This window comes from Amia ocellicauda, chromosome 7 (genome assembly GCF_036373705.1).
Source record: "Amia ocellicauda isolate fAmiCal2 chromosome 7, fAmiCal2.hap1, whole genome shotgun sequence".
Classification (NCBI taxonomy): Eukaryota; Metazoa; Chordata; class Actinopteri; order Amiiformes; family Amiidae; genus Amia; species Amia ocellicauda.
Window position 1 is genome coordinate 48,292,335 of NC_089856.1, and position 18,043 is coordinate 48,310,377.

At 51.5% G+C, this 18,043-nt stretch overlaps 2 protein-coding genes across 2 annotated transcripts; one reads left to right on the top strand and one right to left on the bottom strand.

The window, feature by feature from the left end:
* Nucleotides 1–1,161: 1,161 nt before the first annotated feature.
* plp2b (proteolipid protein 2b) lies at nucleotides 1,162–6,581 on the bottom strand. Its single transcript, XM_066710093.1, has 5 exons — nucleotides 6,008–6,581; nucleotides 2,795–2,950; nucleotides 2,584–2,679; nucleotides 2,341–2,440; nucleotides 1,162–2,160 (listed from the first exon to the last, which is right to left on the bottom strand). Exons 1-5 carry the CDS (start codon nucleotides 6,104–6,106, stop codon nucleotides 2,141–2,143), a joined length of 471 nt encoding a protein of 156 aa, XP_066566190.1. The 5' UTR covers nucleotides 6,107–6,581; the 3' UTR covers nucleotides 1,162–2,140.
* A 5,763-nt stretch (nucleotides 6,582–12,344) lies between these two features.
* pcsk1nl (proprotein convertase subtilisin/kexin type 1 inhibitor, like) lies at nucleotides 12,345–18,043 on the top strand. Its single transcript, XM_066710094.1, has 3 exons — nucleotides 12,345–12,523; nucleotides 16,026–16,630; nucleotides 16,994–18,043. The coding sequence occupies exons 1-3, from the start codon at nucleotides 12,440–12,442 to the stop codon at nucleotides 17,394–17,396; spliced, it is 1,092 nt and encodes a 363-aa protein (XP_066566191.1). The 5' UTR covers nucleotides 12,345–12,439; the 3' UTR covers nucleotides 17,397–18,043.

Sequence of the window (18,043 nt, forward strand, 5' to 3'; positions counted from 1 at the left end):
ACAGTCTCCTGGCCCCTGCGGCCCTGTGTTGTCTGTGCATTGCTGTGTGCGTTTTGTCTCGGGGGCAGAGCCGTCTCTGTCAGTTCTCCTCTGTGGCCGTGATGTCGTGACATCTTAGTGTGACTCGCAGGCCGCCCCTCATCCTCCGCTGCATGGGCCCGTGCCCTCTGACCTCCTAGTCACATGACACCCTGCCGACTCCTTGTGTAGGCGGGAACAGAAGCCCTCCTGGCTGCAGCTACACACCCACCTCTGTTGGGTAAATATTTACGGTGGGTGCGGTTCCTGTGCCAGTGGGCCGGGTCCTGGACAGGCAGGGCGAAGATTGAGGCTGCGGCTGAAACCCGAGCGCGACATCCTGCTTGGGGTTGGGATACGTGCAGAGTGTGTGTGTGTGTGTATATATATATATATAATGTGTTGTCACGCAGTGTCACACAGTAGCTCTGCGGGGGTGGGGCTGTGAGTGAACAGTGCTGGTCTGTCCACCACTCCAGGAGACTCCAGGAGTCTTACACTGCAGTGTAGATGGGTGTAGAGTGTAACAGTTGTCAACTGCAAGGGTTTGCCTAGAAAACAGCTCTGTTATTCCACAAACAGGGATTGACCTTAATTGAGAGACACAATCTTCCACAGCCCCTACAAGGACAACAGGCTGACACTGAGACACAGAGGAGGGGGAGGGAGCGGCTGACAGACACAGCCAGGGTGGACACACACACACGGTCAGAAACGCGCTCTCTCCCTGCCTCCTCCTCTCACACGCACATTGCAGTGCCGTCTCTCAGGGCTGGGGAAGGAATGCCCTGGCATGGCGTGGCAGGGCGCCCACAAACAAAGCAGCGCCAGTGTGTTTATAATAGAGCAGAGAGTAGACGCAGCCCATATATAGCAGAAACAGCCAGCCTGCTCCCCTCCCCCTCACTGCACTGCCTGCCTGCTGTTGGCTCACTTATTTACTGTGTCAACCTGAGACTCGCTGCATGAGGCTGTGCAGGGATGTGTGTGTAGAGCTGGCCTTCTGCACTGGACTGTGTCTCTCAGGACCAGGGCAGAGACCCTGCTGGACTGGACTGTGTCTCTACTATCTACTGACTGTGTCTTTTCATGTTGACCTGTAAGTTGTGAGCCAATGACAGGAGAGAACTAGATTAGACTGAGTCACAGTTTGTCAAAGAGGGTTTTATTAATATATCTTAATTAATAAACAATCCCTTAATGTTTGCACCGAACGAGGAAATATACCGATTTACACATATACTTTACTTTCCAACGAAAAACAACTTAATACAGAACAACAAAAATGACAATGACAATGTTTCTTTAAACCGTGTTTCCCTTTACTGTCGCTCTTCTTCAAACGACAAAAGACGACTTAAAACAGAACTGGTTTGGTGTCAAAATGCCAGTAAGGATCTGGCGTGGAGCTGGAGGGGGCCGGCAGGGGAATCAAGTAACCGGGGATGGAGAGGGGGGTGTGTAGGCCCCTGGTCCTGGAGAGCCACAGTCCAGCAGACCCAAACGTCAATCGAGGGTCGACCTTTAGCTGCTGCTGGACTGTGACTCCACACGACGGCCCCCCAGGGCCACAGACACGGCCGAGCCGAGACCCCGGCCTCCCACACGCCAACAGCAGTACAACGATTTATCACCCGTCAACTTTTGTAATTAATATTATTATACCTGAAACACAAAATGCAAAAACATGGTTGTTGTTGTTATTATTTGTCAGCAGTAGCAGTGTGGAGAGAGATGAGTGGGGGGGATCGGTGAGGAGGAGAGGGATGGAGGGAGAGAGAGAGATGGTAGAAAGTACCGTTGTGTCCCTATTCTGATGGCTGTGGTGTGAAAAGCTGCCAGTATTGCTTGGAGGGGGCTGCATGTGTGTGACTGTGAGTGTGCGTCTGTGTGAGAGTGAAATTGTGTGACTGTGAGAAAGTGTGTGTTCTCAGAATTGGTCTGCACTCTTGCACAATGTTTTTTGGGGTTTCTGTGCCATCCCCCTCTCCTCCGGCTGCCCCAGCGTATCCTCGCTCCGTGTTTGCCGTGTGTCCCTGGCCTCGCCCGCGCTGTAATCTCCTCCTCCTCGTCTGTGCTTGTGTCTCTTGTCAACGTCAAGAAAGGAGGCGTCCGGCTCGGCTTAGTCTCCGGACTCTGGATCTGTACAGGCGAGAGAATACAGCCAATCAATCAATCATTCAAGCTCATACCAGCCGGCCCCTTCAGGCCCCCTGCTCCGGCTCCTGGGGGACACTCCCCCATCTCGATATCGGAAGAGTGTGCTCCACGAGAAAGTGCATGCAATACATGTCTTCCTCAGTGTGTGTGTGTGGGTCTTACCGCTGGTGGCAGTGGCATGGTGCTGTTTTGAGGCCTTGATGGCCAGGTAGCCCAAGTAGGAATCGTAGGCAAACAGGATCCCTGCGATTAACCCAAACACCTGAAGAGAGAGAGAGAGAGAGAATCCCAGGTTATTCAACAGGAAACACGTCTGCTCTCCAGTACTGAAGCCCCCCCGAGAACACTGGCCGACGTCCCGCTGGCACCACACACACACAGCGAGCCGTTCTTGCTGCCACTCACCCCGCCGGCAATGCGGGCACCGTCTCCTCCCCCGATCACCGAGATCAGAGATGTGATGAGGAACAGCCCGGCGCCGATGATCGCCCGGAAAAAGTCCTGCGGGAGCAAAGACAAGCGCACGCGTGTGAGCGGCCGGCCGGCCCCGTCAACCTGCTCGTCTGCGCTAGTGTGTTTGACGCGTGTCGACGTGTGCGTGTCCGGGGTCACTCACGCTCCAGGGCCAGGAGATGGCGGCGAACTGCTTGTCGAACTCCATCATGAAGATGACGAAGAAGATGATGGCGAAGATCATCTCACAGATGGCCACGGCGCTGTAGCCCCCATATGACGAGGCTGCGTAGCAGATCAACACCACCAGGCAGATGCCCTGCGGAGGCAGACACACACACACCGTCATGGCACTGGCTACACGCATGTGGAGAGGTAAAACAGACTGAACACAGGGAGGGGGGGGAGGAAACCAACGTCGGGAGGAAGAGGTTCTTGCTGCCGGAAGAGCTAGTGAGGTGAGCGTGGGAGGAGCCGCGTCACCACCAGCATATCTTTATAAATGATCTCTCCCCTTCTCACCTGAGTTCACACACACACACACAACAACACCAGACAGGCCCTCTGTTCCCCTCGCTCACGCGCAGGAATACAAACACACACTCCTCCCGCCTATGCAGCCGTGTCTCAGTGCCAGGGCTGGAGGAACGAAGCGCTCAGTGGAAACAGTGAGGCATGTATCGGCCCTTTATGCGTCCGGGAGGGAGCGCCTGGCACCGGCAGGCCCCGCCGTCCGCACAGCCCTCCCACAGAGCGCCAGGGAGCCACAATGGAGCCACTATTCGTGGAGGGGAGGGGAGTGGACTCTTTCCAGTGGCGCGGCCCTCCCTGCTTCAGCCAGGCACTGATCTGGGGCGCAGAATGAGAGTGAACTGAACTCACCCAGCTTGTGTTGGTGTGTGTGTGTGTTGGTCGAAGCGGACTGTGGGTTCAGTCTGAGTGTCTGTTGCATCCCGGTGCCTGGGTGTGGGGGGTGATCTTACCCAGGAGAGCACAGTTGACAGTCCAGCTCACGGGCCAGCATGGGAACAAAGTGTGCAGTTCAGCCCAGAGGCCCACGCTGCAGGGCATTGTGGGAATCCTGGTGACCCCAGTTTATTTTTCTGGTGTGTTTTGAACTCTTGCTGAGCCGGCTTTGTTTTTGTACATTTTTTGGTTTGTTTTTTCTCAACACTTCCTTCCTGTGGCCGTTTCCGTTTTCAGCATGACTCCAGAAAGAAACTGTCAAGAGGCGTTAGCAGTGACTCACACCCCCGGCTCCGACACTGCCACAGATATGCAAACTGTACTTTTTCCTTATTCTTAAACAGGAAGTGTAAGAGCTGGACAGGGAAAGGTTAACGGCCGCCTCCCACATACACACACGAATAAAAACCAAGACTAAGCGCTAAAAAAACTATTACTCAAATGTAATCAAACCGGATTATGACACATATGTCACTCAGGTGCAGTAAATACTGCAGACCAGCGAGAGGCGGGCTGGGCAGGAGGGTCTGCAGCTGCACAACGGGCGTCTGTGCCCCCCCCCACAGCGCAGTGCATTGTAAGTGCATCAAACACAGCACAGCACATCGAATCCCGGCACAGTTGCCCTGTAGTGCGGAGATGTTACATTTCACTGAGACGCACAGAGGATTCCTTCAGAGGGATGTTGCAACCCTTGTAATTGTGTGTGTGTGAGTGTGTGTGAGTGTGTGTGTGTGTGTGAGTGTGTGTGTGTGTGTGTGTGTCTGTCTGTGTGTCTGTGTGTGTGTGTGTAATATACTGTACATTAGCGTTTTAAAAACCATGCACATCTTCAAATTGAGTAACTGCCACTACAGATACTGCTGCTGTTACCAATAATAACTATTAGAACCGCTCTTGACACATGGGCTCGGAATTCAAAGTATGTTCTCCGAGGGGCGAAGGTGGCTGTGCAGGAGTCATGACCTTTCACCCCCCATCTTGACAGCTGGAGCAGCGGGGCAGTGAGTGCAGGCCGCTGCACAGCCCAGGATAGAGCCTGGTGTGGGGGGGTGATGGGTCTCCTTATGGCACCGAATGTCTTCCTCAGAAATAGTTGCTTTGCTCTGGGGGCGACTTTACAGATTGAGCTAAATATACCAGCCAGTCAGAGTGGTGTGGGGACGACCCTGAGGTTGGGGGGCCCAGGAAGAGCACTGACTCCCCACAGGAGGTGCCTGGTGTGGAACACAGTGTCACACAGCGTCACACAGCCCCACAGAGTGTCACACAGCGCGAAAAACAAACAACCTTGTCACCCTGTCCCACACTGGGCAGCACTGTCAACAGACAGGAGAGAGTTGTCATAAATCACCGCCCAGTGAGAGCCCCTCTCTCTCTCACACACACACTGTCTGTCACATTAACTCACAGGGACCTCAGACTGCGGTGCTGTGCATGTACCATATGGTTACCTCATGATGTGCTGTCAGACAGACACAAACCACAAACTAACACTCGCAAAAACCAAAGCGCTTCTGTTTTCCAAGAATCGCAGGCTCTCGGGGCCACACCTCTCTCTCAGCTGTGTTGCTTTCCTGTCTGATCCTGGGCTGATCCCAAACCCCGGATAGGTGGGTGCTGGTGCTGCCGTCTGTGCAGGCCCTCAGACTCGGGGCTCCTGTACATTTTTGGGATGAAAGGAGGTGCCAGGCGCTCGGAGCCCTGGCTATAAACACCGCACCAGGCGGCGGGTGGCATGGTGGATGGCACGGCCTGTCTCCGCTCCCCGGAGGTGAGAGATGCACTGTTCAGACGCACCGTCCTGCACAGATCTGTGCCCACACGGCAGCCTGGTGCCAGGGTTACATTTCCCTTGAGAGAGAGGCTTGTGGTTTACTTCCATATTTAATTATAATACTTACACTCATTTAAGAAAGGGGGGGTAAAACTAGTTGGGCATTGATTCAGCCACCGCCCTGAGATGCTACAGGGCTGGAGCCACAGTGGCATTTGAATCCTTCTGTACAGAGAGTACAGGCTGCTGTGATCAGGCGGACTGGCACGGGCGGTTGGGTCATCCGTGCGGCTGCGTCGGTCCTGTGCTGCTGAACCGCAGCGATAATAACCCGATCACTGCGAGCTGGACAGCGGGCTCAGTGCTGCACCACCCCGGTGTTTATGCTCTTCCACAGCCAGGACGCACAACCACATGCGCTCACCATTTCCGCGCAAGACCCGATCACAAATGTGCGCCAGCGCCGCAGTACCCAGCCTGTATGACCGCCGTCAGCACCGCACTGCCCCCGTCCTGCTCCTGGACGTGTCCACACACCGGGACAGGGACACAGCTGCGACACGCGTGCTGTCTCACACGAACACAATGTGGCCTCACTGTCTCACTAACACAGCGGGACGGGTGGGTACTCACTATCTCGGCGGCCAGCAGGGCTCCTTTGCGGGTCCGTATGTAACTTTTCAGCCTCTCCATGACGTTCCCGGACGGGCTGTCCGCGTCTGTGTCGGCCATGCTGGAGAAAAGTACCAACTACGGCGCAACTCCACCGCTACTCCTCCGAGACGCAGGACTGAGTGAGAAACAGCAGAGTGACGCGGCTGAGCTGAAGTGAAGAAGCAGCCGAGCAGCGCAACTGTTGCACAGAGATCCGCCTCCTGCTCCTTCACCGACACACAGACAGACAGACAGACAGACAGAGACAGAGATCCGCCTCCTGCTCCCTCACCGACACACAGACAGACAGACAGACAGACAGACAGACAGAGACAGAGATCCGCCTCCTGCTCCCTCACCGACACACAGACAGACAGACAGACAGACAGACAGACAGAGACAGAGATCCGCCTCCTGCTCCCTCACCGACACACAGACAGACAGACAGACAGAGACGAGTCGTCCGAGAGAGAGAGAGAGAGAGAGAGAGAGAGAGCAGCCTGTGCGTCGTCCTTCACTGGAGCTCACAGCGCAGACGGAAAGACAGGGCGTTGGTCCTCTTTTCTTTTTTCAGAGAGAGGGAGGGAGTGAAAGAGAAGTGTAGGAGGAGAGAAGAGCTCTTGGAAGACGAGCTGCACTTTGTACCGAAGAGCAGCGATACTTCGGGCGCTGCAACTTCCACATGAAAAAGTATTTACAATGTGCTTGGGTTGGATCATTTGATAAAAAAACTGAGTTTGGGAGCGAAAGTGACTCTGGAGAGAAACCAGTGTTCCCAGGTCCTCTCCATAAATTCCCCCCCAATTTGGTCGTAAAAATCCCCCAAATCACGTATCCCCCCCAAATATGATTGCTGGTGAAGTGAGGTCCGCGGGGGGAGAAATCGATTGTGCCATAACCCCTAAATTCCCCCAAGTTCAGAATAATATCCCCCAACATTTCCCCCATACAAATGTCGCCCCCAAATTTAGGGGAAAATCCCCCGATCTGGCAACAGTGAGAGAAACTCACACTAGAGTCTCTGGCGAAGTCTGTCTGTGGGGCAGAGACAGCACTGCTCGTCACTGAGTCAGTGGTTTAGTACAGGTGGGTGTAAGACCCTTCATTAAACGCACCAAATAATAATATTGTAACGACCCCCGGGCAAAGAGAGTGCCACAGTGCGGCGGGAGTTCACTGAGGGGCACATCCACTCCCCCCGCACAGCCGTGCCCAGAAACACGCAGCTGCCACCTGATGTACCCCAGGCACTGCCCCCCGCACAGCACAACACACAAGCCAGGGTCGCTACAATATATATACTCACGTCCCTTTTTCAGGACACTGTATTTTAAAGATAATTTTGTTAAAATCCAAATAACTTTACAGATCTTGATTGTAAAGGGTTTAAACAATGGTTTCCATGCTTTTTCAATGAATGAACATGCACCTGTGGAACGGTCCATAAGACACTGACAGCTTACAGACGTAGGCAATTAAGGCCACAGTTATAAAAACTTAGGACACTAAGGAGACCTTTCTACTGACTCTGAAAAACACCAGAATAAAGATGCCCAGGGTCCTGCTCATCTGCGTGAACGTGTCTTAGACACGCTGCAAGGAGGCATGAGGACTGCAGACGTGGCCAGGGCAATAAACTGCAATGTCCGCACTGTGAGACACCTAAGACAGCGCTACAGGGAGACGGGAAGGACAGCTGATCGTCCTGGCAGTGGCAGACCACGTGTAACAACACCTGCCCAGGATCGGTACATCCCAATATCACACCTGCGGGACAGGTACAGGACGGCAACCATAACTGCCCGAGTCACACCAGGAACACGATCCCTCCATCAGTGCTCAGACTGTCCGTAATCGGCTGAGAGAGGCTGGACTGAGGGCTTGTAGGCCTGTTGTACGGCAGGTCCTTACAGACATCACCGGCAACGACGTGGCCCATGGGCACAAACCCACCTGCGCTGGACGTGATTTCCTGCAAGACAGGAATGTCAGTGTCTGCCACGGCCAGCGAAGAGCCGGATCTCAACCCCAGTGAGCACGTCTGGGGCCTGTTGGATCGGAGGGCGAGGGCCATTCCCCCAGAAATGTGCGGGAACTTGCAAGTGCCGGTGGAAGAGAGGGGTAACATCTCACACAAGAACTGGCAGATCTGGGTCTGGGTGCAGCACTTAATGCAGCTGGGGGCCAAACAGATACTGACTGTGACTTTTGATTTTGACCCCCCATTTGTTCAGGAATACATTATTGCATTTCTGTTAGTCACGTGTCTGTGAAACTTGTTCAGTTCATTGTCTTAGTTGTTGTATCTTGTCTGCCACCATCCGCCACTGCCATCCTCTAAAAATGAAAGTGTGGATAATAACGCACAGCGCCCGCCTGGGAAACTCACACAAACCTCCCCAACGCCCAGAGCACAGCAGACAGGTATGGCTTTTGCTACAAAGCATGTGAATGTTTAATTTGAAGACAACAAGTGCCTATGTATGTGTGCGTGTGTGTGTGCGTGTGCATGTGTGTGTGTATGTCAGCATGTGTGTAGGGTTGGAGAAATCACTACTATGTGTGGTATATATAAATATATATATATATATATAAATAAATGACTAAAAACGTAGCAACATCTACAGATGTCATTAGTACTGTACAGCTTAATCACTCCACCCCAACAATTATTATATAATTAGGCTAAAAATATTCAGTCCCACAACTAAACGCACATGTGAGTTCCTCATAGATTAGGTTTAGCTTGATGTAACTGATTGTATGACTGTGTTGTGTTGTCACTGTAAAGCACTGACGTCACGCCAATAAAGCTAATTAGAATTTGAATTTGAATGTGATTTTAAACAGTTTTAACGGTCCAGTTTTAACGGCTTCATATGTAAATCAAGCAGCCACACCAGTGGAACAACCAATCACAGCTCGGTGTTCAGCATAAAGCCCTCCCCCTTAGGGGAGGAGAAGAGCCAATCACAGCTCGTGTGTGTAATACCACACTCGCCCGCTGCGCTCTTGGGCGCTGTGGAGCTCTGTGCTCTGTGCAGAGAGATGTTTCATCATCAATAGATCGATATATCAATTAAAATAAAAGACCGGACAGCTGTAGAAAATGCAACATTATTATTTTCCATGTTCATTATCTCAATTATCTTCTTCAGCCACTATAGGAAGCGCCTTTATTGATGCTAGAAGTTTTGGTCGGTTGTGTATTGTAAATTATATCGTGTAATGATGACTGTGCAAAACTGTTATCTGCGTTGTGCTATTGTACAGGAAGCGCTTCTGAGGGCGTTTGTTCTTTCTACACAAAGAGTACAATTATACCAGGTTGTGTGTTATTTAGTAAAAACGTTTCGACATGATATTGTATTCATTTATTTCAACCACCTGACTTGGCAACATACTGAATAATAGTTCTCTGTCAGATTATAACCAATTGATCACTATTTTGATATATGGGCATTCAGAATAAGTTTTAAAGAATGATCAGCTCTGTCCCAACAAGAGCTGCCCGGCTCACTGAAAACTGCATTGCGTTTACTTTTAATCTACAATTTCACTTGTGTTTGTTTCTCTCTTACACACAGTTAATTAATTGTTAATCACCTGCCACTGGTAGAAACACATGTTTACTGGACACATTATTTAACACGTAATACGTATTTAAATTATGGTTCCAGTCAATCTGAATGCAGTATATCGGATCGGGAATGTATTCCATTCGCAGCATCTGTTTCTGCAAATCTGATCATAGTTTCTGCTGGTTCAGTGCCACAGAAGGCAGAGTGAGGTTCACATACAAGACGTTCAACCAAGCAATGAAGCATGAAGTCCCGTGTGTCTCGCTGCATGAGGGTCTGGCCTCACAGGTCCTGGGCTCAAACCCCGGCGCAGTCTCGTCCTTCTGAAACCTGTCCTTTGTGCTTGTTTTGCTGCCAGAGGATTGACTGGATATAGCAGATCTTTAGAGAGCTGTAAGGGCAGTCCAGTCCTGTGTGGCTCCCCAGGCAGGGGCTCGGCTCAGAGCTGGCAAGTCCTGGGTCTGAGTGTCCTTTTGCGTCTGATCTGTGTCTCTAGAGATGGGAATCTGGCACAGTACTGTTCATAGGGTTAACTGATCAACGTGATTGAAACAGTTTTATTGATCGTGCGCAAAGCCCTGCTACTTCCCCAGTAAGACAAGCCAGTGGCGTCACCGCAGACCCTCGGTGTGCCAGAACATCACATCTATTGTGAGCATGTGTTGCTGTGTTTCTAAGAAGTGCAGCCATATGAGTGATTTAAAGCCACATCCCTGACCTATATATAGCCATGTGTGTTAGTTTCACTGTGAAATTAGTCATATTCTGGAACACACAATTCATTATTAGGTGTTTATTTATTATATATGTATAAATATAAATATTCAAACGTGATACACACATAATTCTTGAATGGCACAGAAAGGAAAGCAGTACTGTGGGTATGACATGGTGGTAATATTTGGTGCTGGGTCCAAATCACATCCAGATAATAACTGTGTAGTTTTACACACACTTGTTCTTTGTTGATCAATTATAATTTAGCATCATTAAAAGCTGGACTCGCCTGGTCTTTCACAGATACAGACATGAAACACTGGGTCTGACAGCTGCAACAGCCACTGGACAGTTGTGGAAGTTGCAGAGGTTTTTGCTTAAAGACGTAGAGAGACGTGCCGACCACCACAAACACCAGACCCCTGTCACCCTCCGCTTTCCACTAACAGACTCAGAAACGCATGTGCTCATTAATGTAGTTATTCACAGGGGCGGACTGTGACTGTCAGCCTTCAGCCACAGCAGCCCCCCGAACCCAGACCACAAACAACCATCAAACTCCCCTTCAGGTTCATGTCAGATGCTGCAGAAATGTCCTCAGACAGCTGCTTTCAGTTGCGCTGTAATGATTGTTCTTTTTTGGAAAATTCTTAAAGAAAGGTTCCAGACCAGGCCTGAGAAGTGTATTTCGGAAGGAGCTGCCTGTTGTGTTTGCTGCCACTTTCCACCCACAAACCATCTTAACAGAACAGAATAACATTATTAATCAGGCGAGTCTTTATGATTCGGGGAAGATGAATCAGTGCAGCAATAGTGCAGTGAATTCTCAGTTTTATATTCTGTAATGTACAGAATCCACCCACCCACCCACACACATATATATATATATATATATATATATATATATATATATATACACACACACACATATATATATAGACACACACACACACACACATATATATATACACATGTATACATGTAAAATACTGCAACAATAAAAACAGTATTTTACTAAAGACTTCCGTGGAGAGGAGCATTGATGAGTTCCAACGAATGTTTGCTGCCCTGCGTCACTGTGGGGCTCGTCGCGCTGGTCAAGAGCAGAGTAACGGGGTGTGGGGTGTGGGGTGTGGGGTGTGGGGTGTGGGGTGTGGGGAATGAGACCACTGTCTGAAACACTCGCATGTGTGCAAAAGAAATCTGCATGCAGACTTGAAAAGAGCGTCATATGCGTGTAAACGTGTGCAGATCATCGGCATGTATAATGTAACAGGGCACAATAAATGAAAGGTTCACACACGCTTTCGCACCGCACCGCACCATCCCTCCAGCAGGTGGCAGCACTGCGCCACAGATCCCTCCCTCGGGCCTCACAAAGCCGGCGCAGCCCCAGAGCAGCGGGGTTGAGTCAGTGTGTTTCAGGGGGGTCTCTCTCTGCCTGCGGCCGGCGAGCTGTGGAGGAGTCGGGCGCCTGTTGGGACTCAGTGTCGGACTGTAACCCACAGGCCACAACGGCTGAAGCAGTGAATCATCGTGATCCGTGCTTCCCAGGGGATGTGTTTCTGGGACGCCCCCACCGTGTGATCTACAGTTTGATCACACTTTATATCACAGTGGCGTTAATTGATGATGGGTAAATAGTTTATAAAACCACTGGGCTCCATTAATAATCCCATTTATCGACGATCAATAAACCTTCATCAGGTCATTTATAAATCAACTGAGACAGACGTGTTTTGGGACCCCTCTTTGCTCGTCTCCTCGTCACTGTAACGGTGTCTCTCCGACGCCTGACATTTACACCCTGACGTATGCAGTGACTCACAGCCCCCCCCCAGCATCGCTCTCCTGTTTACATCACACATCCCTCTCTCTCCCTCCCTCCCTCCCTCTCATCCTTAAACCACACCTCCTCCCTCTCTCCCTCTCTCTCTCTTGATCGCGCTCATGCTGACACCCCCCCCTCTCTCTCTTTCTCTCTCTCATGCTTAGACCACACCCCCTCCTCCTCCCCCCTCTCTCCTCCTTGTCATCCCTCTCTCCTCTGCGCCTCCCTCAGTCTCAGAGCTGGACGCACACAGACCCCAGGGCAGCCTCATCTCCTCTCAGGATGTCGGGCCCTCTGAACAAACCCTTCTGGCTCCCCCTCGCCTGCCTTGTCCTCCTCACCGCACCGCCGCTGCTGCCCGCCAAGGTAAGGATGGAGGGATGGAGGGAGCAAGGGAGGGAGCTGGAATTGCAGGCATTTATGCTTATTTTTTTTGGTAAATGAAAGTGGAGACAGCAGGTTATAAACAAAGGAAGGGATAAACTGTGTGCGTGTGTGTGTGTGTGTGTGTGTGTGTGTGCGTGTGCGTGTGCGCGCGTGTGTGTGTGTGTGTGTGTGTGCGTGTGCGTGTGCGTGTGTGTGTGTGTGTAAGGCTCAGTGTCTGTCAGCCCCACAGTCAGAGACAGGTAAAGGACAACCGCTGATACTGAACTGCAGATACAGAATTTCTGAGTGTTACTGTGAGGGTCCCGGTTTACCTGTTATTTTGTGTGTGTCGTGAGTTTGTGTGTGTGTATGTGTGTGTGTGGTTATGCTATCGATCCCCAGTACATGGGCTGTATAATATTTCGCAGGCAGTCAGGAAATTAACAGCGGCACCAAAGGTCACCGGCGCAGTGTGAGCCGAGACTAATGGGGACTGAATCACAACAACACATTGACCAAACAAGAAGGATGCTGTGTGTGCGATCAGAGAGAGAGAGGGAGACTGGAGCCAGGTTACTGTAACTAATGATGCCAATTACCTTGGGGGGGGTAGACGGAGCAGCTGCATAAGACTGCCGGTGCATCCAAACTGTTTAAGTCACAGACAGAGAGAGAGAGAGAGAGAGATTGCTGTGGGGAGTTTTGTTGTTGTTGTGTTGAGATACACAATGAGACACACAGAGACAGAGAGATGCGCGGAGACAGGGGCCGGCAGGGGTCTGGATGCGACACACACCGCTCTGAGATCACAGATGGCCGCTCGGCTCAGCCTCTCGCTGCTGCCTGGCAACGGGAGAGGGAGGGAGGGAGGGAGAGGAAAGAGAGAGGGATGGAGGACGGAGGACGGAGGGGGCCACGCACCTGCAGACACACCTGGTCTGATGTCTGACCAACATCAACATCCACAATAATAATAATAAAGGACGGACTCAGTGTGTGGTCAAGGGAGGTGTGTATTACTCTGCCAGCACACATAGAGAGAGAGAGAGAGAGGGATGGGGGTGTCTGAATGCATTACTGTGTGTATTATTTCCATGTTGGGGGGACAGGGGGAGTCATAGGCTAATTATAATCAGGGCAGATTGGATCCATTTAGTAAAGTCTGTCAAAACGATGCAGAGAGAGAGAGAGGGAGAGATGGATGGATGGATACAGGGGAAAAGAGTAGGTGTGGAGAGGGTGTGGAGAGAGAGAGAGAGAGAGAGAGAGACAGAGAGGGTAGGAGAACAACCTCAGTGAAGCAGATGGTTTCTATGGATTTGAAAAAAAGCAAAACAAACAGAAAAAAGCACGTCTGGGAGTACCTGGGTAGGAGAGAGAAAGAGAGGGAGGAAGTGAAGTGGTTTATTACTGTTTGCTTAGAAAGATCTACAGTTCTAAATTATTCTCCTCTCTCTCTCTCTGTTTAATTAAATTCAAATGCAAGTGGGTTTTATTGGCTTGGCTCCCATGGCTGCCCGGAGCTCAGAGTTGATCACAGCTCTCAGTGACGGAGACGGAGACGCTGCAGGTGTCGGGATCATTGATGCTCTTCCTGCCTGGAGATGTTTGAGGAAATGTCATCATGACAAAATTAATTGAATATGAGATACTCTGGCCACAGTGTGGTTTAATTAGGGATACGTATAAAATTAATTATGATCTTTTGGTTATATTTAGGCAGGTTTTTGAGTATTTTGAACAATTGACTATAAGAAAACAAGACTGTCCAGTCGAGAGGAGGCCATTCGCCCCATCGTGCTCGTTTGCTGTCCATTAATAACTCAGTGATCAAGGATCCTATCCAGTCTGTTTTTGAATGTTCCCAAATTGTCTCTTCAGCCACATCGCTGGGGAGTTTGTTCAGATTGTGACGCCTCTCTGTGTGAAGAAGTGTCTCCTGTTTTCTGTCTTGAAGCCCAATTTCCATTTGTGTCCCCGGGTGCGTGTGTCCCTGCTGATCTGGAAAAGCTCCTCTGGTTTGATGTGGTCGATGCCTTTCATGATTTTGAAGACTTGGATCAAGTCCCCACGTAGTCTCCTCTGTTCCAGGGTGAGAAGGTTCAGTTTATGGTAGTAGTGTAGGGTCCAGACTGGGGCAGTGAAGAAAGAGTGTGTCTGTGTGTGTGAGTGTGTGTGAGAAACAGGCATCAGTTCAGTTCTGCTGCACACGGTTCTTTGACGCCAGCGCAGGTGTCGCGCTCTGTGTGGGTGGGTGAGTGGTTTCATGGCTACAGATCCAGTGACTTCACAGCTCCCACTGTTGGGACTCCATCCACTGCCAACCCCGACTCAGAGTCAGATACAAAGTGCGTCACACCGGGATGAGACAAGGTTATAGTGGATGTCCCAGCGTGGATGGATAACAACCCCCTGCCGTTCACTCTCCCCAAACCCAGCCCAGCCAAACGGGCCGCATGGGACTCTGACCTGAAGCACGTCCCAGGCACGGAGAACGTTGTCCGAATCCGACCACACCATCTCTCTCTCTTTCCCTTCCTTCCTTTTCTTACCCATCTCCATCTACCTCTGTCTATCCCACTTTGCTCCGTTGCACTGGACTGGGCGTTGCTGAATTACGCTGCACCCCCCACCTACCCCCTTCATTCTCTCTCTCTCTCCCTGGTGAACGCAAGTAACTGAGTGGCTCCCCCATCTCCCCTGGGATGGGACACGGCCGCAGTCATCTCTCCATCAAGCGCTCGTCTCTCGTCTCCTGCACACAATCAGATCCCGACAAACTGAGCACAGCTGTTGACTGTTTAAAATAGTTCAGCACTGTGTGGTATAGAGTCGTGTAGTGTATTATAGCACAGTGAGAGAGAGAGAGAGAGTGTGTTTGATTTGTGTGCAGGTGGCTGTGAATAATGAATGGGGTTTGGCATGGGAGGGCGGTGATGACGTTCGGGGGGATTAGACTCTGTGACTCACCGGGGGAGGCTGCAGTCTCCCTCCATTATTAATAAAGTTGTGATTTGGGAGAGTGAGTCAGAGGTCTTTATTAATAACCGGGTCTGTGGTGTGTGTGTGTGCGTCACGCCTCGGAGACCGAGCGCTGTGATATCATCACCGAACACCAGCAAGGAAGGGGAGCACGATGCGTCAGTGAGGGAGGACGCAAAAACGAGAGCAGGAGATACAAAGAAGAAAGGGAGAGAATAAGGAAAAGATGAAAGTGAAAGGAAGCAAGGATGATGATATGGAACAACGCGAAAGGGAAGACAAGAAAGACGAGAGGATAATCAAAAAGACGTAAACAAAACAATAAAGACTAAAAGATCAAGTATTTATAGCTTTTATCCCAGTATTTATATATATATATATATATATATATGTGTGAATACTTTTACAAGGCACTGTTTATATATTTAGTGACGTAACCCCTCTTCTATCCCCCTCTCTCTCCCCCTCCCTATCCTTCCTTTTATCTCTGTCTTTCATCCTCTCCCTCTCCCTCTCTCAGCCGGTGGCCAGTGGTCTTCCTCGTGGTGGGTGGAACCCAGTGGAGGAGGTGGGCGGGGCCATGCGTCTGCGCAGGGAGCTCCGTGATTCACTGCCGTATGAGGCTCAGATGGTGATGTCATACCCCGGCCAATCAGCAGCCGCCGCACTGGGCGAGGGGCGGGGCAACAACAACAACAACAACAACAATGAGCTTTTCCTCCAGACGGACGGCTGGAGGGGGCGGGGCCTGGGCCAGGCCCTGCAGCAATTGGCCGAGGACGACAAGAGGCGGGACCAGGAGGCCGCTTACCTGGCCGGCTTGCTCCGCCTCCTCAGCGAGGGCTATGACTCCGCCCCACCGTCCAGGCTGGGGGGGGGGGAGGAAGACGGCGAGGAGGAGGGCGGGGACTTCCAGGGGCCCTACCCCCCAGACTACGACGACACAGAGCCGGGCCTCAGCATGGCCAAGCCCCAGGCCTGGAGCGGCCTGCTGGACCCCCAGCTCACACAGACGCTGCTCAACCGGTACAGACAGGAGCGCCGGCTGCAAGGGCCCCCACCGGCCCCCCAGCCCCCCAGCAGACAGCAGGGAGGAGCTGAGGAGGGAGAGGAGGAGGTGCTGAGGTGAGAGGGGGAGAGGGGAGGGATGGAGGGAGAGAGGGATGGAGGGAGATGGGGTGGGGGAGGGAGAGAGAAGGGGGGATGGAGGGAGGGGGGGATGGAGTGAGAGGGAGGGAAATTAAGTGATGGAGGGAGAGAGCGGGATGGAGGGATGGAGAAAGGGACTGGCCAACATGTTTTCACAGGAAGGAATGAACAAGGAAGTACACAAAGAGTAAGAAAGGCAGACAGAATCTATTGATAAGGGTAAAGGAATGTATCGTTGGGGTCAAAGGTCAAGACAGGAGCGGTACTGTGGAGAGCAAGTGACATAGTCCTTTCCCTCGTCCTCCCTCTCTCCCTCTCTCCCTCTCTCCCTCTCCGCAGGTACCTCGTGGGGAGGGTCCTGTCTAGCCTGGCCTCAGAGACGCCGCAGCAGCAGCCGCCCCACCGCCTGGCCCGGAGAGACCTGGGGGTGCTGGGGGGTGAGCGCTCCTCCTCCTCCTCCTCCTCTTCCTCCCCTCTGAAACGCTCCCGCCGCTCCCTGGACGACAAAGCCCCCCCAGCGACCGACGCCGAGCCCTCGCTGCTCAGAGTGAAGCGGCTGGAGGAGGAGGAGGAGACGGCCGGGAGGGGCGCGGCGCTGCAGCGGATGAAGAGGATTGACGGGGAGCGGCCGCAGCGGCCACAGCAGCAGAGCGGGGGGGGGCGGCAGGCACGGAAGAGGCGCGCCCTTACCTTTGACCCCGACCTCCTGGCCCAACGCATCTTACAGTACCTGCCTGACTGAGTGAGAGAGAGAGAGAGGGAGAGAGAGAGAGAGAGAGAGAGAGAGAGGGAGGGAGGGAGAGAGGAGAGTACAGGGAGAGGGAGAGGACAGATGTGAAGAAGTGAATGCAAGAACTGGACATGCACATCAACAACACAGGAGTAATTAAAACTGGAAGCTATACACAACAAGCAGCAAGATGGCCCTCTATAGAGACTGATAACATAACACACACAATACAACACAGTACAGCACAGAAGTGAGGGAGTTAGACAGAGAAACCAAATACAGCACACAGTGTAGCACAGACTCCAGGTAACGACACGCAGCCCGAGAGGAACACGTCAGACACACGCACACACACACACAGACAGGCACTCCACTCCTGCCTCCTCCGCTCTCTTCTCTCCTCTGTTTCGCTCTATCCTGTGACTTTGTGGATTCAATAAATAAAGAAAACTAAAAAAAAAAATCATAAAAAAAAATAATTAAAGTGATATGAAATGATTGTGGCTTTTCTGAGTCTCGTGCACAATTCTCTATCAAGCTGTACAAAATAAATAAACCAATAAATGAACGAATAAATGATTTAAAAGTGTTTTTTGCTCGCCAGCTCTTGTTCACCTGATTACAGAGAGATAATCAATAAACCAGTACATTGAAACGAA